The 22216-nt window shown below is 48.4% G+C and overlaps 1 protein-coding gene across 1 annotated transcript in view; it reads left to right on the forward strand.

Annotated features, from left to right (window-relative positions):
• dnah1 (dynein, axonemal, heavy chain 1) overlaps positions 1-22216 on the forward strand; it is a 367482-nt gene that overhangs the window by 167987 nt on the left and 177279 nt on the right. The window contains exons 30-31 of the mRNA XM_073072534.1: positions 8312-8417; positions 19092-19205. Of these exons, the coding sequence (XP_072928635.1) occupies positions 8312-8417; positions 19092-19205 (220 nt within the window). The remainder of the gene's footprint in view (positions 1-8311; positions 8418-19091; positions 19206-22216) is intronic.

A 22216-nucleotide genomic window follows, 5' to 3' on the forward strand; every position in this document is an offset into this window, starting at 1 on the left:
CTCGAAGATTGATGTCAGGCTGTCTTTCAGGAGGGAGAACCCTCACAAGGCGGCAGGTCCTGATGGAGTACCTGGTAAGGCTCTGAGAACTTGTGCCAACCATCTGATGGGAGTATTCAAGGATATTGTCAACCTCTCACTGCTATAGTCAAAAGTTCTCACCTGCTTCAAAGGGGCAACAGACATACCTTTGCCCAAGAAGAGTAGTATGAGCTGCCTTTATGACTAAGATCCAGTAGCACTCGCATCCATAGTGAAGAAATGCTTTGAGAGGTTGGTCAAGACTAAAATCAACTCCTTCCTCACCAAGGACCTGGACCCACTGCAATTTATCTATCGCCACAATAGGTCTATGGCAGATGCAATCTCAATGGCTCTTCACATGGCCCTAGTTCATCTGGACAATACAAACACCATATCGGATGCCGTTCATTGACACCATCATTCCCACAGTTCTGATCAATAAGCTACAGAACTGGGCCTCTGTACCTCCCTTTGCAATTTGATCCTTGACTTCCCAAATGGAAGACCACAATCTGAGCGGATTGGCAATAATATCTCCTCCTTACTGACAATCAACACTGGTGCACCTCAGGGATGTGAGCTTAGTCCACTGCTTTACTTTCTTGATAGCCATGACTATGTGGCTAGATATAGCTCAAATGCCATCTATAAATTTGCTGATGATACAATCATTGTTGGTAGAATCTGAGATGGAGACAAGAAGGCGTACAGGAGTGAGATGTACCGGCAGGTTGATGGTGTCGCAGCAACAACCTTGCAGTTAACGTCAGTAAGACCAACAAGCTGATTGTGGACTTCTGGAAGAGTAAGATGAGAGAACATGAACCAATCCTCATACAGGGATTAGAAGTGGAGAGAGTGAACTGTTTCAAGTTCCTGGGTGTCAAGATCTCTGAGGATCTAACTTGGTCCCAAATATTGATGAAGCTATAAAGAAGGCAAGTCAGCAGCTGTATTTCATTAGGAATTTGAGGAGATTTGGTTTGTCACCTAAGACACTTGAAAACTTCTACAGATGTACCATCGAGAGCATTCTGACAGGCTCTATCACAATCCGGTGGAGGGGGGGAGCTACTGCAGAAGATCGAAAGAAGCTGCAGAGGGTTGTAAATCTAGTCAGCTCCATCTTGGGTACTAGCCTCTGTAGTATCCAATACATCTTCAAGGAGCAGTGCCTCAGGAAGGCGGTGTCCATTACTGAGGACACCCATCACCCAGGACATGTTACAATCAGGAAGGAGGTACAGAAGACTGAAGACACATGCTTAGCGATTCAGGAACAGCTTCTTCCCCTCTACCATCCAATTCCTAAATGGACATTGAACCCATGAATACTACCTCTTTATAAAATATTATTTCTGTTTTTACACAATATTTAACTATTTAATATACATGTATATACTTACTGTAATTGACTTATTTTTTCTATATTATATATTGCATTGTACTGCTGTCACTAAGTTAACAAACTTCACAACATGCTGGTAATATTAAATATGATTCTGGATTTTCTTGCAAGCTTTTACAGATCCTAACTTAAATCAAGCTATGTGCAACCTTCACACCTAAACTTGCTTGCCCACACTTAGTTGAGATTTTGAAATGCGACGGTATTAAATTTTACATACTAACTTTTTAAAAATCTTCCTTTCCTTATCTCAGTAGCTATATCCAGTCTGGAAGTCCCCTATTCTTAATTCTTCCATATCCCCTTTACTATTCATTCACCCATCATCAGCCACATTTTCAGCTGCCTTGGCTCTGAGCTCTGGAATACACTCCCCAGGTCTCTTATAAGAACATGAGTACATTAAATAGAAGGGTTCACACCATTATGTCTGCTCCATCATGCTTCAAAGGCTCTGTCACTTTTCCTAACTCTCTAATCTTATGACCCTTTGCAATGAATATATCCGTTCACTGAGTCTCTACTGTCCTCATGGATAGTGTCAATATTTTTTAGTCATCTCTGTCGTGAATGGCTGATCCCTTATTTTGACATTGACTGCTGGCTCCAGACACCCAGCCAGAGGAAACAGCAACAATCCCTACCAAAATATGCATATTTCATCTTTTATGCTTCTAAACTCCAGATTGTATAGGTATAACCTGATTTATCATTTGGCTGGGTGGATAAAATGATTTTAAGAGATGATCATGGTTAAGATCAAGTAATCAGGGAGTAACTATTTCCAATATTGATATTATGTCTTATTGTTTCTGCTGTGGTACTTAACTACTCCATCAGAAAACTGTGGCCTGCAATTTTTTATTTTCAGCCTACAGGCTGTGTTGCCAATACACTGAATATATTGCACAGTGAGTGAGACAGTACAGGCATGAATACCATAATTGTGCATATAACAATATAAATCTCTACTCATTCTTGTAAAATGGTTTATATCCCCTTTTCTTTAAAAATATATTCTGTATGTTTATTTTGAGCATTGCTTATCTCAAACAGTCGGGATAATTTTGCATGCTTGTTGTAGAGTGGCTACTTTTCACTTATGCATCAGTCAGTTATTGTCTTTCTTCTCCTTGGCGTCTGGAATATGTCCCATCCTTCACAAATTTATCCTGCATTTTCAGTTATTCAGTAGCTTGGACAGTGATCTTACTTCATTCTTGAACATTGTAACCTGCAAGTGACAATGAAGTAAATGGTGTTTCTGGTGTAACTGTGGTAAACTATGTATACCTGTCTGGACACACCCCTCTGCTGACTGCTCCTGTAGCTCCTCCCACAGACCCTTGTATAAAGGCGATTGGAGGCACTGTTCCTCCCTCAGTCTCCAAGATGTCGTGGTCATGTTTGCAGCTAATGAAAGCCTATCTTTTGCCTCCCATCTCCGAGAGTTATTGATGGTGCATCAATTTTATTAGCTGCAATTTTAAACCATGGAGAGTGTTTTATGATCGGACCGGTTGGACATTGATTCTCAAGCTCCCGAAGCAGCTATTGCCTTTGAACTCTGGCTTGCATGCTTCCAATCGTACCTGGAAGAGATTCCCGTGACTGAGCCTGCTGTCATGCACAAAGTTCTGCTCTCCACTGTCTGTCCGCGGGTCTACTCCCTTATGAGAGACCTGCCGACATACCAACGAGCACTGGACGTCCTCAAAAGACAGTACCTGCGGCCGGTGAACACCGTCTACGCAAGACATCGCTTAGTGACACGGCGGCAGTGGACCAGAGAGTCGAGCGCTGAGTTTGTCCGGGCCCTACAGACACTCGTGCGGGCCTGCAACTGCAGGGGACTGACGGTGGAACAGCATTCAGAGCCCCTGGTACGAGATGCCTTCGTTACGGGGATCAGGTCAGTGTACGTGCACCAGCGGCTGCTGGAAAACGCCGATCTTACCTAACATTCGGCGATCGAGCTGGCCGATACGCTGGAGGCTGCTCTGCACAACGCTGATGCTGTCCAGCCACGCGATCTCCCGCCGGTCCCATGGACGTTGCAGACCCCGCCACCCACCAGCGAATCGACCACAGTTGCTGCCACTTGCAAGTCCGTGAACTCCCCGCAACCCTCCGGCAAATCGATCACAGCCACTGCCGCTTGCAAGTCTGTGAACTCCCCGCAATCAACCACGGCTCCTGCCAGTCGCAAATTCGCGCAGTGTTACTTCTGCGGACTCGAAAAGCACCCCCGAAATCGCTGCCCGGCCTGAAAAGCTACCTGCTCCAGCTGCGGAAAGAAGAGCTACTTCACCAAGGCCTGAGTCTAAACCACGAGCGGGGTCGAGCAGTGCTGCGTGCGAGGCATGGGGGTTGCCATCTTGCCTGCCCGCCTCGTGCGAGGCATGGTGGTGGCCACCTTGGTTGCCGCCATCTTGCCTGCCCGCCTCCTGCGAGGCATGGGGGTGGCCATCTTGCCTGCCAGCCTCCTGCGAGGCATGGGGGCGGCCATCTTTGTCGGCGCCATCTCACCTCGCCTCCAACCCACGGATGCTTACCAGGCACCAAGTCGGCGATTCAACTCTGGCCTCCGTAACCCTCGACCAAAGCACTCCACACCAGCTCACAAGGTCAATGATGGACATCCTGGTGGAGGGGTACAGGACTATCTGCCTGTTTGACACAGGCAGCACTGAGAGTTTTATTCACCCGGCCACTGTGCAACGCTGCGGACTCGTGACACAGCCGGTAAGCCGAGGGCCACCATGGCTTCTGGATCGCATTCCACAGACATCCGGGGGGGTTGTGTAACAACATTGGTGGTGCAGGGCACAGAATATAGGAACTTTGTGCTACTGGTCATGCCTCAACTGTGTGCTCCTGTGCTATTGGGGCTTGACTTCCAGAGCCACCTGAAAAGTGTGACAGTGGAGTATGACGGGCCCCTTCCACCAATCACTGTCAGAAATCCTCAGTTTTGTGGGACTTCATCATATACCCCGCTACTGACCACACACACACACCGACCCGCACATCCCACCCAACACCATGCCAACGGCCGTGCTACTGACACCACTTGCAGCCTCTCCACCCTCAAGATCCCTCCCCCTCCGCTGTTCGCCAACCTGACCCCCGACTGTAAACCGGTGGCAACTAAAAGCAGGAGGTACAGTGTGGGAGACAGGGCCTTCATTAAGTCGGAGGTGCAGCGGCTGCTCAGGGAGGGGATCATTGAGCCAAGCACAAGTCCTTGGAGGGCCCAGGTGGTCATTGTTCAGACCGGGCAGAAAAATAGGATGGTCGTGGACTATAGCCAGACCATCAATAGGTTCACACGGCTTGACGCGTACCCCCACCCCGCATCACAGATATGGTCAATCAGATAGCCCAGTACAAGGTGTACTCGACCATAGACCTGAAATCCGCTTACCATCAGCTCCCCATCCGCCTGGAGGACCACCCCTACACCGCCTTTGAGGCAGGCGGCAGGCTCTATCACCTCCTGCACGTCCCCTTCGGTGTCACGAATGGTGTCTCTGTCTTCCAGAGGGAAATGGACCGGATGGTGGACCTGTGCCAACTGAAGGCCACGTTCCCATATCTGGATAACATCATCTTCTGCGGTCACGACAGGCGGGATCATGACACCAACCTCCAATGATTTTTCCAAGCGGCCAAAGCCCTTAACCTCACCTATAACAGGGACAAGTGTGTGTTCGGAACCACACGAATTGCTATCCTTGGGTATGTCGTGGAGAACGGAGTCATTGGCCCTGACCCCGACCGTATGCCCTGTTCCCTGTTCCCTGTTCCCTGTTGGAACTCCCTCTCCCCACCACCCTCAGAGCCCTCAAACGGTGCCTGGGCTTCTTTTCCTATTACGCCCAATGGGTCCCCCACTACAAAGACAAGGCCCGCCCCCTGGTCAAGTCCACCGCATTTCCACACTCAGTCAAGGCCTGCGCGGCCTTCAGCCACATTAAAGGGGACATTGCCAAAGCAACGATGCAAGCGGTGGATGAGACAATTCCCTTCCAAGTAGAGAGTGACGCCTCCAACTTGGCGCTGGCTGCTACCCTCAATCAGGCAGGAAGGCCGGTAGCATTCTTCTCTCGTACCCTTCAAGGCTCTGAAATTTGGCACTCCGCGGTGGAGAAAGAAGCCCAGGCCATAGTGGAAGCTATTAGGCACTGGAGGCACTATCTTGCCGGCAGAAGGTTCACCTTGCTGACCGACCAGTGCTCAGTTGCGTTCATGTTCAGCAACCAACAGTGGGGCAAAACCAAAAATGATAAAATTTTGAGGTGAAGAATAGAACTCTCCGCCTACAACTATGACATCCTGCACCGGCCTGGAAGGCTCAACGAGCCCCCTGATGCCCTATCCCGGGGAGCGTGTGCCAGCGCGCAGCTTGACCGGCTATACGCCCTCCATGCAGATCTTTGCCACCCGAGGGTCACCCGACTCTACCATTTCATGAAAGCCCGGAACCTGTCTTACTCCCTTGAGGAAATCAGGACGATGACCAGGGACTGTCAAGTCTGCGTTGAGTGCAAACCGCATTTCTACCATCCTGAAAAGGCACAACTTATCAAGGCCACCCACCACCTTTGAGCGACTGAGTGTCAACTTTAAGGGCCCCCTTCCCTCCACCGACCACAATGTCTACTTTCTCAACGTCATCGACGAGTACTCGCGGTTCCCCTTTGCCATCCCCTGCCCCGATACCACTTCCACGTCCGTCATAAAAGCCCTGCGCCAGCTCTTCACTCTGTTCGGATATCCCTGCTATATCCACAGTGATAGAGGGTCCTTGTTTATGAGTGATGAGCTGTGCCAGTACCTGCTGGCTAGGGGTATTGCTACTAGTAGGACCACGAGCTATAATCCCCTGGGGAATGGACAGGTGGAGAGGGAGAATGCCACTGTGTGGAAGGCCACACTCTTAGCCCTTAGGTCAAAGGGGTTGCCGGTCTCTCGCTGGCAGGAGGTCCTCCCCGAGGCACTCCACTCCATCCGCTCCCTGTAATGCACGTCCACCAATGCCACCCCTCATGAGCGACTCTTTTCTTTTCCCAGGAAGTCTGCTACTGGGACCACCCTACTGGCTTGGCTGATGTCCCCAGGGCCAGTGCTGCTCCAGAAACATGCAAGGAGCAATAAATACTCCCCGATGGTCGAGAAGGTTCACCTACTCCATGCGAACCCCCAGTATGCCTATGTGGTCTTACCTGATGGGCGGGAGGACACGGTCTCTGTCCGCGACCTGGCGCCCGCAGGAGCACCAGACCCCTACCCCGAACACTCCACGGTGACTATGAACCCCGTACCCACCAATGTGTGTGTGTGTGTATATATATACCCACGAGACCCTGCACACACTCTGCTCTCAGCCGAGGCCCACGCGCACACCAAGCCTTATGCAGACTCCTCAGGACACTCCCATACCGGGCGCCAGGCACACGCATGTGGGATTACTGACGCCTAACGGGTTGGCACCTCAAGTCAGGCTGGAGTCAGCACAACCACCGTCACTGGCGCAATCACCACCAGCACTGGTGCAATCACCACCGGTGCTACGTAGATCGCAGCGACAGACTCAACCACCTGATAGACTTAACCTATAAATATACTTGTGAGAAACTTCGCCCGTGGGGACTCTCTTTTAAAACAAAGGGGGGGTGAATGTGGTAAACTATGTGTATACCTGTCTGGACATGCCTCTCTGCTGACTGCTCCTGTGGCTCCTCCCACAGACCCCTGTATAAAGGCGATTGGAGGCACTACTCCTCCCTCAGTCTCCAAGATGTCGTGGTCACGTTTGCAGCTAATAAAAGCCTGTCTTTTGCCTCCCGTCTCCGAGAGTTATTGATGGTGCATCAGTAACTTAAAAGTGACATGATGTTGCATTCCTACACTGAGTCTGGTCACTGTGGGTTTATTTCACACTTTTCTCAGATCTGTATGGTAGTGTGAATTTCATATCTCTGTGACATGCCAAATCCAGTGGTTCCACACAGATGTGTTTAGTATCTAGCATGTCCTCAATGTGTCACCTTCCATTAATTGGGTATCCAGATTTTTGTTTCATCCCCATTAGTCCTCTTCCTGCATTGGCATTTCTTTAAGCTTTCATTTTTGGTCTGTGTGTTTTCCACCATGCAGCTTTTTCATGTGAACTCATGTGATTGTCCACAGCTCCTAAATAGCATTATTTGCAGACTGATTTTCAAGTTTTGTTTTTATCCTTTAACTTCTTTATTACCTCTCCTTTCCCGTGACTGAACTGCAACCTGCATGTTCAAGTAGTCAATATCTATTTTTTTACATACTGTGCAATTATCAGCAGTATCATTTCCTATTCATTCGTACAATTAAAGAACAATAATCAGAAAACACTGATATAAAGTGTTCGGAAGAATAAGAGATAACAAGAAATACAAGCATTTGTATTTTTGCGAGCATAGTACTCCAGACCACATTAGCTAAAAGGGTGGCAGAATCAAATTTAAAAGAGGAATCGGATAAATATTTGAGGGAAATAGATTTACACAGCCTATCTGGGAAAAGAAAAGGAATAGAAGTAATTCATTGATCTTTCAAAGAGTCATCACAGGAAAGATAAGCTGTTTGGCTTCTCTCTCTGTTGCATTGTTTCATTTGCCTCTAATACAGTTATGAGATTTGGTTATGCACCCACCTCTTGTACTTAGAATAAAGATATACCCCTAATTTCAGCTTGGATTTTGCATGCAGTAGTATGAGAAATCCAGACTGTACATCTCTGAAACTTTATCTTTAAAGTTTGGATAGACAATTAATTATATTTCTTACAAATTAGTATGCTCTGGCTAATAGTTTTTTTTCCCTGTTGTTTTTCAGTTCTGGAGCCTGGGCTTGTTTTGATGAGTTTAATCGAATTGATATTGAAGTTTTGTCTGTAGTGGCACAACAGATAACAACCATTCAGAAAGCACAGCAACAACGGGTGAGTTTGGGTCCCTGATGATTTTTGCCATTTATTTTATATGACATTTTAGATTTCAGATTTAATGTTGTCAGTAAAGACTCCAGGTCATCTACACCTCTCAAGCAAATTACAATCAGAGGTTCATTGAATCACAGTGGGCAAATGTACACAGTACTAAAATCATTTTTTATATATATATATATATAAAATTTAGTATGCAGTGTTGGCGCGTGGCCTAGTGGCAAGGCATCAGACTAGTAAACTGAAGGTCACTGGTTCAAGCCTCAGCTGAGGCAACATGTTTGTGTCCTTGAGCAAGGCACTTAACAACACATTGGTCTGCGACGACACCGGTGCCAAGCTGCTTGGGTCCTAGTGCCCTTCCCTTGGACAACATCGGTGGCATGGAGAGGGGAAGGCCTGCAGCTTGGGCAACTGCCGGTCTCCCATACAACCCTGCCCAGGCCTGCGCCCTGGAAACTCCAGGCGCAGATCCATGGTTTCTCGAGACCGACGGATGCCACACACACACACACACAGTATGCAGTTCATATAGTATGCACCCAACTGCACCAGCCTCTGGGGTTTGGACACTCGAACTCCCCCTAATATGGATAGGTAGCGTGTCTCCTTTAAAATTTCAGGCCCATCCACTAATTGGTGGCCATGTTTTGGTGCCAGGATTTTAATATTTAAAGAGCACCTGAACAGAGGTTTGGTGCTCAATCGTCAGCTCAACTCTGGATTCTCGTCTAGTTTAGAACCCTAACCTTGTTTCTATCTCTGTGTAGTGTCTCAGTTCTAGTCCAGCACTTGGGTCCTAACCATCCTCGCCTAGGACTCTTGTCATAGTACAACTGGGCCTAACATGGACCTAGTGGGATATCAGAGCCTCCCATTAGCTGTGGCTAGCCATAGTGAAAAATTTCTAGACAGAGATTGGAGATAAACGATCTCCAGATGCCAACTGTCACAAGGAGGAAGTCGGAGCCACTCAGGCAAGGATGTCGGTTGCTCTACAGAGTTATTCAATCTTCCGACCCCAGAGAGATTCAATGGTGACCCAAGCTGTTGCCGCAGCTTCCTCACTGATTGGTGTTTGAATTCCAACCATCCTGGTTCACTATGGAGCTCAAAAAGGTGGCCATCATGATCTCTCTCCTGACTAGGAGAGCCCTGGCCTGGGCCACTGCACATAGGGAGCAGAGGTCAAAGATTTGCTTGGATTCAGAGGAATTCATGGACCAAAATCATCCTACTGGAGCAAACAGAGCCTGGTAAAGGTGCATCAGGGTAGTAGGTCAGCAGCCAACTACACCACGGAATTTTGGACTTTGACCAAGGAGAGTGGCTGGAAACACAGAGGCTAAGGCCACTGTACCGCCATGGTGCTAAGGTGAACTAAAAGTTACCCTTGTCTTAGGAGAGCAGATAGAGGACTTGTAAGTTCTGATCAACCAATCCATTCATCTCAGTAATCTGGTGGAGCGAGGCTGGGACTACCTCAAGAAGTCGAAGAGGGCTAGCCTAAACCCAGCCTTGATGCATCACAATTCCAGTTGCCAACCTTTGACAATGAATAGCCCATCTCCTGCTCAGGATCCTGTCAAGCCATGCAAATCAGCTACACAAGACTCTGCGCCAACTGGAAGTCCCAGCATTGGAGTCGAGGTTGCTGCTATTACTGAGGGGAAGCAGGTCACCAGTGGGCCAAATGTCTGAAGCTGCAGCCGACACTGCTAAGACTGTCCAGTGTCAGGAGGACTGTGATGGTAGCAGCCACTTCTCCCATCCCTACTGATTCTGGGGTTATGCTGAAGGTGGAGATCTTCTAGGGTATGAACCAACTAGAGGCGAATGCCTTTGAGGCCTTTGGGGCAGCCAGTAATTTCTTATTTTGCTGACTTGGGGACCACCTGTCAGCTCAACATACATCTGCAGGAGTTGAGCCAGCCCATGCCTGCCAGAGCTCTTGATGGTCGTCCTCTTGGTTCTGGGCAGATCCTGCAGCAGACATAAGTGTTGCGGATGTGGATAGAGGAACATGTGGAGGATATTTGTTTCTATATCATCAATTCTCCTCACATACCTGACTATGAAGGTTTTGAGACTGGTAATCAAATCTATCCATACTATCCTTTGGTCGTAACAGACACATACTTAAAGACAACAAACACAAAATGCTGGAGGAACTCAGTAGAACAGGCAGCATCTGTAGAAAAGAGTATAGTTGATGTTGGAACCGAGACCTGGACAGGACCTGTTGACTACAGATGCTGCCTGGTCTGCTGAGTTCCTCTAGCATGTTGTGTGTATGTATGTAGCTTGGATTTCCAACATCTGTGGATTTTCTCTTGTTTGTGATTGACACATACTTACAGATATTGATTGCAATGTTTCAACAATAAACCCAACCATCTTCCTCAGGCACAAGTTAGTCAAATGTCTAGTCCCCCTAGAGACACCTCTCGAGCGAGCAGGACATAGGCAGGGCTTAGGTCTGAATTGCCTATTCCTGATTGGTTAGTTTGAATTGGCCTTGTTCTGGTTGGTCTATTTTTTATAGGCCAAACACTCTTTAGGAATACATGGTCCCAGACTGGAGCTATCTCTACACTCTTAGAACCAACATTTAGGTCCCCACATGCTCCATCTCTGGGGATTCAATTTTGCAATAACACCTGCAAAACAACTGATAGCTGAAGTATTAACAAGCATGGAATGCATCGCGTACTTCCTTCCAGTGGAGAACGATTTTAGATTTGAAATTCGGTAAGCTATTGAGATCTAAACCTCCTGTCTCTAACATCATGCTAATGGAACAAATGGCCTTAAAAGAGCTGAGGACCAATAGCAACATCATAGTTTTGCAGGCAGACAAGAGTAGAGCAGCAGTAGTGCTAGACACAGTGGGGTAACAGCAGAAGCTGGCAGCTTTAATATCTGATGTTGAAAGATGACTCCACTTGGTACTAGGAGTCCAGTGCCAAAAATTGAGACTAAATGCATAAAGCTTGTTTTTTTTTTAAAAAAAAAGCAAGAATGGAGGATGTGGTCAAGATCAAAGTGAGGTGCAAACACCTCATATTTATGGTTTGCCAAAAATACACAAACCCGGAATACTATTAAGCCAATTGTGAGTTGCAAAGTAACAACAACACACCCACTTGCAAATACTTAGTTGGGGTTTTGAATCCATTGCCAAGTGGGGACCTAAATGTTGGTTCTAAGAGTGTAGAGATAGCTTCAGCCTGGGACCACACATTCCTAAAGAGGGTTTGGCTAAAAAATCGACTAATCAGAATAAGACCAATTCAAAATAACCAATCAAGAATAGGCTATTCAGATCCAGCCAATCAGGTCGGGTTTAACGTTGAAATGTTGAAACCAGTATCTGTAAGTATGTGATTGTTAAGGCAAGGACAGTATGGATAGATGTCCTCACGTACCCCTGATCCTTGGGCACCCTTGCCTGTCCCTGCAAAACCCCTCTGTGAACTGGAAGGAAGGGAGGATCATTTCATGGTTTAGTCATTGCAAGAGGGTATGTTTTCAGCTTGGTGTTCCAACCCTCAGACTCTCCTGAAACCAGTAGCCAACGAGGAGTCAGACTTTTGTTCAGCGTTTCCTGGAGCCTTCAGGAGACCCAATCCTGCTGCTAAGGACAGACAAGGTGGCTTCAGCCAACAGAACCGTGTGTGTCCCGAACCTGTCTAGTTGGGGGTGCGCTGGAACTAGAAAGAGGGTTTCTGGTTCAGGAGCAAGCCAAAGAGGTCAGGAGCTCCAGGAGCCAAATCTAAGGGATCCAGTCACCAGGTTCTGTCTAAAGGAAAGGCTCCTAATTATTGACCCTTGGAGCCTCGTCCCAAGCCTACAAAGACCATTTGTAGTGTCTTGAGGCCATTGCCTGAGGGTATGGATGAAGAATTGGACTCTGATTGTGTATCTGTTTCCACTAAAGACTCTAGTGAACTCTGATCAGCCAAATCACCCTCGCTACCTGATGCACCATCAATAACTCTCAGAGACAGGAGGCGAACGATAGGCTTTTATTAGCAACAGAAGAACCCACGACATTCTGGAGACTGAGGGAGGAGCAGTGCCTCCAGTCGCCTTTATACAGGGGTCTGTGGGAGGAGCCACAGGAGCAGTCAGCAGAGGGGCGTGTCCAGACAGGTATACACATAGTTTACCACATTCACCCCCCCTTTGTTTTAAAAGAGAGTCCCCATGGGGCGAAGGTTCTTACAAGCATATTTACAGGTTGTCTATCAGGCGGTCAAGTCTGTCGCTGCGATCTACGTAGCACCGGTGGTGATTGCACCGCTGACGGTGGTTGTGCTGGCTCCGGCCTGACTTGAGGTGCCAACCCGTTAGGCGTCAGTAATCCCTCATGCATGTGTGAGGTGCCCGGTATGGGAGTGTCGTGAGGAGTCTGTGTAGGGCTTGGTGTGCGCGGTGTCTTGTGGGTATATACCTCGGTGGGTACGGGGTTCATAGTCACCGTGGGGTGTTCGGGGTAGGGGTCTGGTACTCCAGCGGGCGCCAGGTCGCGGATGGAGACCGTGTCGTCCCGCCCATCAGGTAAGACCACGCAGGCATACTGGGGGGGGTCACATGAAGTAGGTGAACCTTCTCGACCATCGGGGAGTATTTATTGCTCCTCGCATGTTTCCGGAGCAGCACTGGCCCTGGGGACGTCAGCCAAGCCGGTAGGGTGGTCCCAATGGCAGACTTCCTGGGAAAAGAAAAGAGTCGCTCATGAGGGGTGGCACTGGTGGACATGCATAACAGGGAGCGGATGGAGTGGAGTGCCTCGGGGAGGACCTCCTGCCAGCGAGAGATCGGCAATCCCTTTGACCTAAGGGCTAAGAGTGTGGCCTTCCACACAGTGGCATTCTCCCTCTCCACCTGTCCATTTCCCTGGGGATTATAGCTCGTGGTCCTACTAGTAGCAATACCCCTAGCCAGCAGGTACTGGCGCAGCTCGTCACTCATAAAGGAGGACCCTCTATCACTGTGGATATGGCAGGGATATCCGAACAGAGTGAAGAGCTGGCGCAGGGCTTTTATGATGGACGTGGCAGTGGTATCGGGGCAGGGGATGGCAAAGGGGAACCACAAGTACTCGTCGATTATGTTGAGAAAGTAGACATTGCGGTCGGTGGAGGGAAGGGGGTCCTTAAAGTCGACACTCAGTCGCTCAAAGGGGCGGGTGGCCTTGATAAGTTGTGCCTTTTCAGGACGGTAGAAGTGCGGTTTGCACTCAGCGCAGACGTGGCAGTCCCTGGTCATCGTCCTGATGGCCTCAAGGGAGTAAGGCAGGTTCCAGGCTTTCACGAAATGGTAAAGTCGGGTGACCCCCGGGTGGCAAAGATCTGCATGGAGGGCGTATAGCCGGTCAAGCTGCGCGCTGGCACACGCTCCCCGTGATAGGGCATCAGGGGGCTCGTTGAGCCTTCCAGGCCGGTACAGGATATCATAGTTGTAGGTGGAGAGTTCTATTCTCCACTGCAAAATTTTTATCATTTTTGATTTTGCCCCGCTGTTGGTTGCTAAACATGAACGCAACTGAGCGCTGGTCGGTCAGCAAGGTGAACCTTCTGCCGGCAAGATAGTGCCTCCAGTGCCTAATAGCCTCCACTATGGCCTGGGCTTCTTTCTCCACTGCAGAGTGCCGAATTTCAGGGCCTTGAAGGGTATGAGAGAAGAATGCTACCGGCCTTCCTGCCTGATTGAGGGTAGCAGCCAGCGCAAAGTCGGAGGCGTCACTCTGTACTTGGAAGGGAATGGTCTCGTCCACCGCATGCATCGTTGCTTTGGCAATGTCCCCTTTAATGCGGCTGAAGGCTGCGCGGACCTCGGCTGAGAGGGGAAATGCGGTGGACTTGACCAGGAGGCGGGCCTTGTCTGCGTAGTGAGGGACCCATTGGGCGTAATAGGAAAAGAAGCCCAGGCACCGTCTGAGGGCTCTGAGGGTGGTGGAGAGAGGGAGTTCCAACAGGGAACAGGGAACAGGGAACAGGGCATACGGTCGGGGTCAGGGCCAATGACCCCTTTCTCCACGACATACCCAAGGATAGCAAGTCGTGTGGTTCCGAACACACACTTGTCCCTGTAATAGGTAAGGTTCAGAGCTTTGGCTGCTTGGAAAAATCGTTGGAGGTTGGTGTTATGATCCCGCCTGTCGTGACCGCAGATGGTGATGTTATCCAGATATGGGAACGTGGCCTTCAGTTGGCACTGGTCCACCATCCGGTCCATTTCCCTCTGGAAGACAGAGACACCATTCGTGACACCGAATGGGACGCGCAGGAAGTGAGAGAGCCTGCCGCCCGCCTCGAAGGCGGTGTAGGGGCGGTCCTCCAGGCGGATGGGGAGCTGGTGGTAAGCGGATTTCAGATCTATTGTCGACTACACCTTGTACTGAGCTATCTGGTTGACCATATCCGTGATGCAGGGTAGGGGGTACACGTCAAGCTGTGTGAACCTATTGATGGTCTGGCTATAGTCCATGACCATCCTATTTTTCTGCCCGGTCTGAACAACGACCACCTGGGCCCTCCAAGGACTTGTGCTTGGCTCAATGATCCCCTCCCTGAGCAGCCGCTGCACCTCTGACTGAATGAAGGCCCTGTCTTCCACACTGTACCTCCTGCCTTTAGTTGCCACCGGTTTACAGTCGGGGGTCAGGTTGGCGAACAGCGGAGGGGGAGGGATCTTGAGGGTGGAGAGGCTGCAAGTGGTGTCAGTAGCGCAGCTGTCGGCATGGTGCTGGGTGGGATGTGCGGGTCGGTGTGTGTGTGTGGTCAGTAGCGGGGTATATGACCAAGTCCCACAAAACTAAGGATTTCTGACAGTGAGTGGTGGGAGGGGCCCGTCATATGCCATTGTCACACTTTTCAGGTGGCTCTGGAAGTCGAGCCCCAATAGCACAGGCGCACACAGTTGAGGCATGACCAGTAACACAAAGTCCCGATATTCTGTGCCCTGCACCGGATGTGCCCTGCACCCAGACACCCGGATGTCTGTGGAATGCGATCCAGAAGCCATGGTGACTTTCTGGATTACCAGCTGTATCACGAGTCCGCAGCATTGCACTGTGTCTGGGTGAATAAAACTCTCAGTGCTGCCCGTGTCAAACAGGCAGCTAGTCCTGTGCCCCTCCACCAGGATGTCCATCATTGACCTTGCGAGCTGGTGTGGAGCGCTTTGGTCGCGGGTCACGGAGGCCAGAGTTGCATCGCTGTTTTCGTGCCCGGTAAGCACCCGTGGGTCGGAGGCAGGGCGAGGTGGCGCTGACCAAGATGGCCGCCCCCACGCCTTGCACGCGGTGGGCAGGCAAGATGGCGGCAACCAAGATGGCCGCCCCCATGCCTCACATAAGGCAGGCAGGCAAGATGGTGGCGACCAAGGTGGCGACCCCCATGCCTCGCACGTGGCGCTGCTCGATCCCGCTCGCGGTTTAGACTTACAGGCCTTGGCGAAGTGGCCCTTCTTCCCGCAGCTGGAGCAGATAGCTTTCCGGGCCGAGCAGCGTTTTCGGGGGTGCTTTTCGAGTCCACAGAAGTAACACTGCGCAGACTTGCGACAGGCAGTAGCCGTGGCCGACTCGCTGGCAGGATGCGGGGAAGTCAAGGACTCACAAGTGGCAGCAGCTGCGGTCGATTCGCCGGTGGGTCGCAGGGTCTGCGGCGTCAACGGGGCTGGCGGGAGATCGCAAGCCTGGACAGCATCAGCATCGTGCAGAGCGGCCTCCAGAGTGTCGGCCAGCTCGATCACTGAATGTAAGGTAAGATTGGCGTATTCCAGCAGCCGCTGGCACATGTACACTGACCTGATCCCTGTAATGAAGGCGTCTCTTACTAGCAGCTCTGCATGCTATTCTACCATCAGTCCCTTGCAGTCGCAGGCCCACATGAGTGTCTGTAGGGCCTGGAAGAACTCAGCGCTCAACTCTCCGGCCCGTTGCCGCCATGTCGCTAAGCGATGTCTTGCGTAGACGGTGTTCACCGGCTGCAGGTACTGTCTTTTGAGGGCGTCAAGTGCCCCCTGGTAGGTCGGCAGGTACCTGATCATGGAGTAGACCCTTGGATTGACTCTGGAGAGGAGAACTCTGCGCATTGTAGCAGGGTCGGTCACACGCAGCTCTTCCAGGTACGATTCGAAGCATGCAAGCCAGAGTTCAAAGGCGATGTTAGCTTCTGGAGATTGAGGGTCAATGTCCAATCGGTCTGGTCGTAAAATGCTCTCCATATTTTAAAACTGTTGCTAATAAAATTGATGCACCATCAATAACTCTCGGAGACGGGAGGCGAACAATAGGCTTTTATTAGCAACAGAAGAACCCACGACATTCTGGAGACTGAGGGAGGAGCAGTGCCTCCAATCGCCTTTATACAGGGGTCTGTGGGAGGAGCCACAGGAGCAGTCAGCAGAGGGGCGTGTCCAGACAGGTATACATAGTTTACCACACTACCTAAGGAGCTTCAGGAGTCATCCTCAGAGGGAGGTTTGGGTGTCGTTGTAACACCCATACCAGTCAAAATCCCTTCCAACTACAAGGAGGTCTGAAGAGGTCTTCAACCAGGGAAAGGCTTCAACTCTTCCAGTACAATGACCCTACAACTGTGCTTTAGATCTACAGCCTGGTACTTGTCCTCCACTGGGTTGATTATATGCACTCTCATGCCCAGAGAGAAGCAGTATGGAGGAGTACATAAAAAGCATGGGAGCCTGCAGGCATGCTTTGATCATAGAGGGCTAAATCGCTTAACAGCCAAAAATTATACCCCCTTCCACTCATGAACTCTGCCTTTGAGATTCTCCAAGGGGCAAGAATATTCCTGAAGCTAAACTTGCAGAGTACGTGCAATCTGGTCAGCGTAAAGAAGGGCGACAAGTGAAAGGCTGCATTCAACATACCAACAGGGCACCATGAGTACCTGGACATGACTTTCAGCCTCGTGAATGCACCAGTAGTTTTCCAGGCCTTTATAATCTATGTGCTCTGAGGATGCTCTCCATAAGTATGCCTTGGTCTACTTGGATGATATCTTAATCTTCTCAAAGTCTACGAAGGAGCACATAGCTCACATCAAAGATATCTTCTTTGGTCTTTATGTCAGGCTAGAGAAATCCGAATTTCATGTAACTACCATTTCATTTTTCAGTTTTATCATCTCTAATGGCAATCTCAAGATGGTCTGTACTAAGATCCAGGCAGTCAGAGATTGACCACAGCCATCCAATATGGAAAAAGTCAACGATTCATGGGATTTCCCATCTTTTCATATCAGGAACTTCAGCTCAGTGGTGGCCCCACTGACAACACTAACTAACAGATCCATGGGCCCCTTTTGTTTGGACTACCAAAGGGGAGGCTGCTTTTGCAGAGCTAAGCAGCAGTTTACGACAGCTCCCACTTTGGTTTCACCTAACCCAGACCTTCCTTCATTGTGGAGGTGGATGCCTTGGACGTCAGAGTAGGTGCAGTGTTGTCCCAATAGACACCTTTGGACAACACACTGCACCTGTATGTATTCTTCTCCAGGCGGCTATCCCCAACAGAGGTAAACTATCACTGCAGAAATAGAGAGTCACTCGCGGTCAAGTTGGCTTTGGAGGGATTGCATCACTGGCTTTGGAGGGCCAAGAACTCTTTTATTGTATTTAAAACCGGGCTTGTATTCAGAGGGTCAAAAGACTGAATTCCAGGTAGGCCAGGTGGTATCTTTTCTTTAGCTGCTTCTATTTCATCCTTGCCTATCGACTGGAGTCAAAGAATCAGAAACTGGATACCTTGTACTGTCAGTTAAATTAACCAGAAAAAGAGGAGCAGCCTGCCAGCATTTTACCCCAAGCTAAGGTGGTAGTGCCAGTTTGTTGGGGAATCGATGCACTTGTTTGCAAGGCCCAGGTGCAAGGGGAGATTCCTAAGAATGGTCCTCTGGGTCGTATGTTCATCCCAAGTTCTGTCAGATCTCAGGTACTTCAATGGGGATGTGTATCAAGAATGACAGCTCACCCAGGGATAGCCAGTTCATCAGGAGAAGATACTGGTGGCCTGGAATGGTGAGAGAGGTCCGACACTACAGGCAGGCATGCAAAGTGAGTGCCTGGAACAAGAAACCCTGCACCCAACCTCAAGGGCTCCTTCACCCTCTAACTGTTTCAGACAAACCATGGATGAAAATCTTCATGGTCATTCCAAGAGGAAGACTGTCATCATTGTAACTGTACATCACCCGACCATGCCAGCCTCGGGTTTAAACACTCTAACTCCTCCAAATATAGATAGCAGGCATGTCTCCTTTAAAGATTCAGACCCGTCCAGCTAATTGGCGGCCATGTTAATATTTAAAGGATTGTAATATTTAAAGAGCACCTGAACTGAGGTTTGGTGCTTAATCATCAGCTCAACTTTGGATTCTCGGCCAGCATCTAGTTTAGAACCCTATCTTTATTTCAGTCTCGTGTCTCAATTCTAATCTCTGATACTCCAGCACTTGGGTCCTAACTACCCTTTCCTAGTCTATCATCACAATATTACTTCATAATTATGTTATAATAAAATGACAGAAAAATTACTATACAGTATACTAATATTTCCATTATTAAATTTTATTGTAAAGTAAATATGTCAGAGTCTTATCTCTGAAGTTTGCCTCATTGCCCAAATTATCTTTACAGGTTGAACGTTTCATGTTCGAAGGTATAGAGATTCCACTGATACCATCTTGTGCTGTCTTCATTACCATGAACCCTGGCTATGCAGGTCGTACTGAGTTACCTGACAATCTTAAGGTAGGCAAGGCTTTCATCCATGGACATTTATCCAATTTAGTTAGTACACTTGTACCGTTTGAAACAAAAGAAAAGCCAGTAATGTTATTTAGCATGTTGGCAGGATGAGATGAATTAAAGTGAAAATATGCCATAAACATACTTGTACCTTTATTTCATTTCAATAAAGAATTAGCATCTTACTTTCCACTATCTAGTGCAGGGGTGTCAAACTCATTTTAGGTCACGGGCCGGATTGAGCAAAATGCAGCTTCATGCGGGCCGGATCAGTCGGACACGTGCGAACGCAGCTTTCGTTGCCTCCGTTTTTTCAGCCTGCTCTCATGTGTCTCAGTCTCTGCTATAACTACAAAGTGTTTCACTTTACAAATTCCGTTTCTTATGAAGAAGACTGCCGAGCAAGACTGCCGAATAAACACTAAAAACCCTGAAAACCTGGTACCTGAATAAACTCAGTATTAGCCATATCATACGCCATAGGCACTTCGATTACTGGGGCCAGCTTTAATAGTAATTAGATATTATCTCGCGGGCCAAAGATAATTCCACCGCGGGCCGGATTTGGCCCGCGGGCCTTGAGTTTGACATATATGATCTAGTGTATTTATAATTCTAAAGGTTTCTTCTAAATTTTGCTTGAATAACAGTTCTCTGCCATTGCACTTTCAATGTGACTTAAGGTGCCAGCTATGGTATAAAGGTTGCATATTTGCCTCTGAGTTAGAAGGTTGTTGGCTGAGCTCACACAATAAGTTTAAACAGATTAGTCCTGCAATGTAGAAATTATACAGTTGCAGGAGCCAACTCATAGAAGAGACAGATAGCTCGGGTTTTGTCCAACCTCTGGACAAAACTGGCCTACGGTTCGTCTTTCTATGTTCTATGACTATGGATTCAGAGATTTAAATTTGAATATTTCTATAGAGCTAGGGAGTTTAGATTTAAACAGTTAATTTGGGAATAAGAGCAAAGCTAGTGCCAGTAATGGTGACTATGAAACTAATGGACTGTGATTAAAAACCTCATCAGGTTCATGAGTGTCATAGAGTCATAGAACACTGCATCTAGAAACAGTCATCTAGTTCATGCCAAACTATTAACCTGCCTAGTCCCATTGACCTTCACCCGGAGCTTACCCCTCCCGCTCATGTACTGTACTTATCCAAATTTCTCTTAAATGTTGAAATCCAACCTGCATCTACCACTTCTGCTGGAAGCTTGTTCCACACTCTCACCAACTGCTGAGTAAAGAAGTTCCCCCTCATGGTCCCCTTAAACATTCCCCCTTAACCGAATACCTGTAGTTGTAGTCTCACCCAACCTCAGTGGAAAATTCCTGCTTACATTTACCCTATCTATGCCCTTCATAATTTTGTGTACATCAAATTTTCCCTCATTCTTCTACACACTAGAGAATAAAGTCCTAACCTATAACTCAGGTTCTGACAACGTCCTTGTAAATTTTTCTCTGCACTCTTTCAAGGTGCTGGAAAGGGGACAATAATATCATGAAGGATCCTACCCACTCTGCTCATGAACTGTTTGTCCTACTCCCATCAGGAAGGAAGTTGCATGGCATCCACGCCAGGTCCAGCAGGTTCAAAATCAGTTACTTTCCCCAAGCAGGAAAGCTGATCAACACTTCCACCCACTAACACTCCCCTCCACTTTTATCATTTTCAATCAGTGTAATTTTATGTAGAGACACTCCTGTGTCTTTACGTACATAACATCAGTCTATGTATATACTGTAGGCTATCGAATATATTTATATTGTGTTCTTATTATTATTGTGTTCATTTTGTCTGCATTGGGCTGGATTGATCATTATTTTGTTCTCCTTTACACTTGTGTACTGGAAATGACATTAAACAATCTTGAAGAAATGTGCTAAGTGGTTGGGGGATGGAATTTAGGTTAAGATGCAGAGTTTCTGATGAGCTCGCTAGAAGTCAGACAGCATTGTGAGTTTTTTAAATGATTGTGCAAGTAATGGAGTTGGGTTTAAATGAGAAATGCATCTGCAGCACACTATCGCTTGCATGTTTTCTACAATATCTGTGTTGAAAGATTGGATGGAACTTGCTCCATCTCACAAATTAATTAATCACTTTTATACCAGTCTTCTAGAGTACACTTGGAACTTGGAGAGGGTTCCCAAAGTTGGAAAAATGCAGCAACAAGACAAAGAATGACTAGATCCTGCAAGTCATTTCTTTCCACAGTTTTTATATATCTATTGATGTCTACGATAAGCCCATGGACTCTCACAGATACCTGGACTATTCCTCTTCCCACCCTATTGCTTGTAAAAACGCCATCCCTTTCTCTCAATTCCTCTGTCTCCGCCGCATCTGCTCTCAGAATGAGGCTTTTCATTCCAGGGCGAAGGAGGTGTCTTCCTTTTTTAAAGAAAGAGGCTTCCCTTCCTCCACCATCAACTCAGCCGTCAAACGCATCTCTCCCATTTCATGCACATCTGCTCTCACCCCATCCTCCCACCACCCCACTAGGGGTAGGGTTCCTCTTGACCTCACCTACAACCCCACCAGCCTCCATGTCCAACATATAATTCTCCGTAACTTCCGGCATCTCCAAAGGGATTCCACCATGAAGCACATCTTTCCCTCCCCCCACTTTCTACTTTCCACTCCCTACACGACTCCCTTGTCCATTCGTCCCCCACATCCCTTCCCACTGACCTCCCTCCTGGCACTTATCCTTGTAAATGGAACAAGTGTTACAGTTGCCCTTACATTTCCTCCCTCACCACCATTCAGAGCCCCAGACAGTCCTTCCAGGTGAGGTGACACTTCACCTGTGAGTTGGCTGGTGTGATATACTGTGTCCAATGCTCCCAGTGCGGCCTTCTATATATTGGTGAAACCAGACACACACTGGGAGATCATTTCGCTGAACATCTACGCTCTGTCTGGCAGAGGAAGCAGGATCTCCCAGTGGCCGCACAGTTTAATTCCACATCCCATTCCCATTCTGATATGTCTATCCAT

Source organism: Hemitrygon akajei, chromosome 19 (genome assembly GCF_048418815.1).
Source record: "Hemitrygon akajei chromosome 19, sHemAka1.3, whole genome shotgun sequence".
NCBI classification, from domain to species: Eukaryota; Metazoa; Chordata; class Chondrichthyes; order Myliobatiformes; family Dasyatidae; genus Hemitrygon; species Hemitrygon akajei.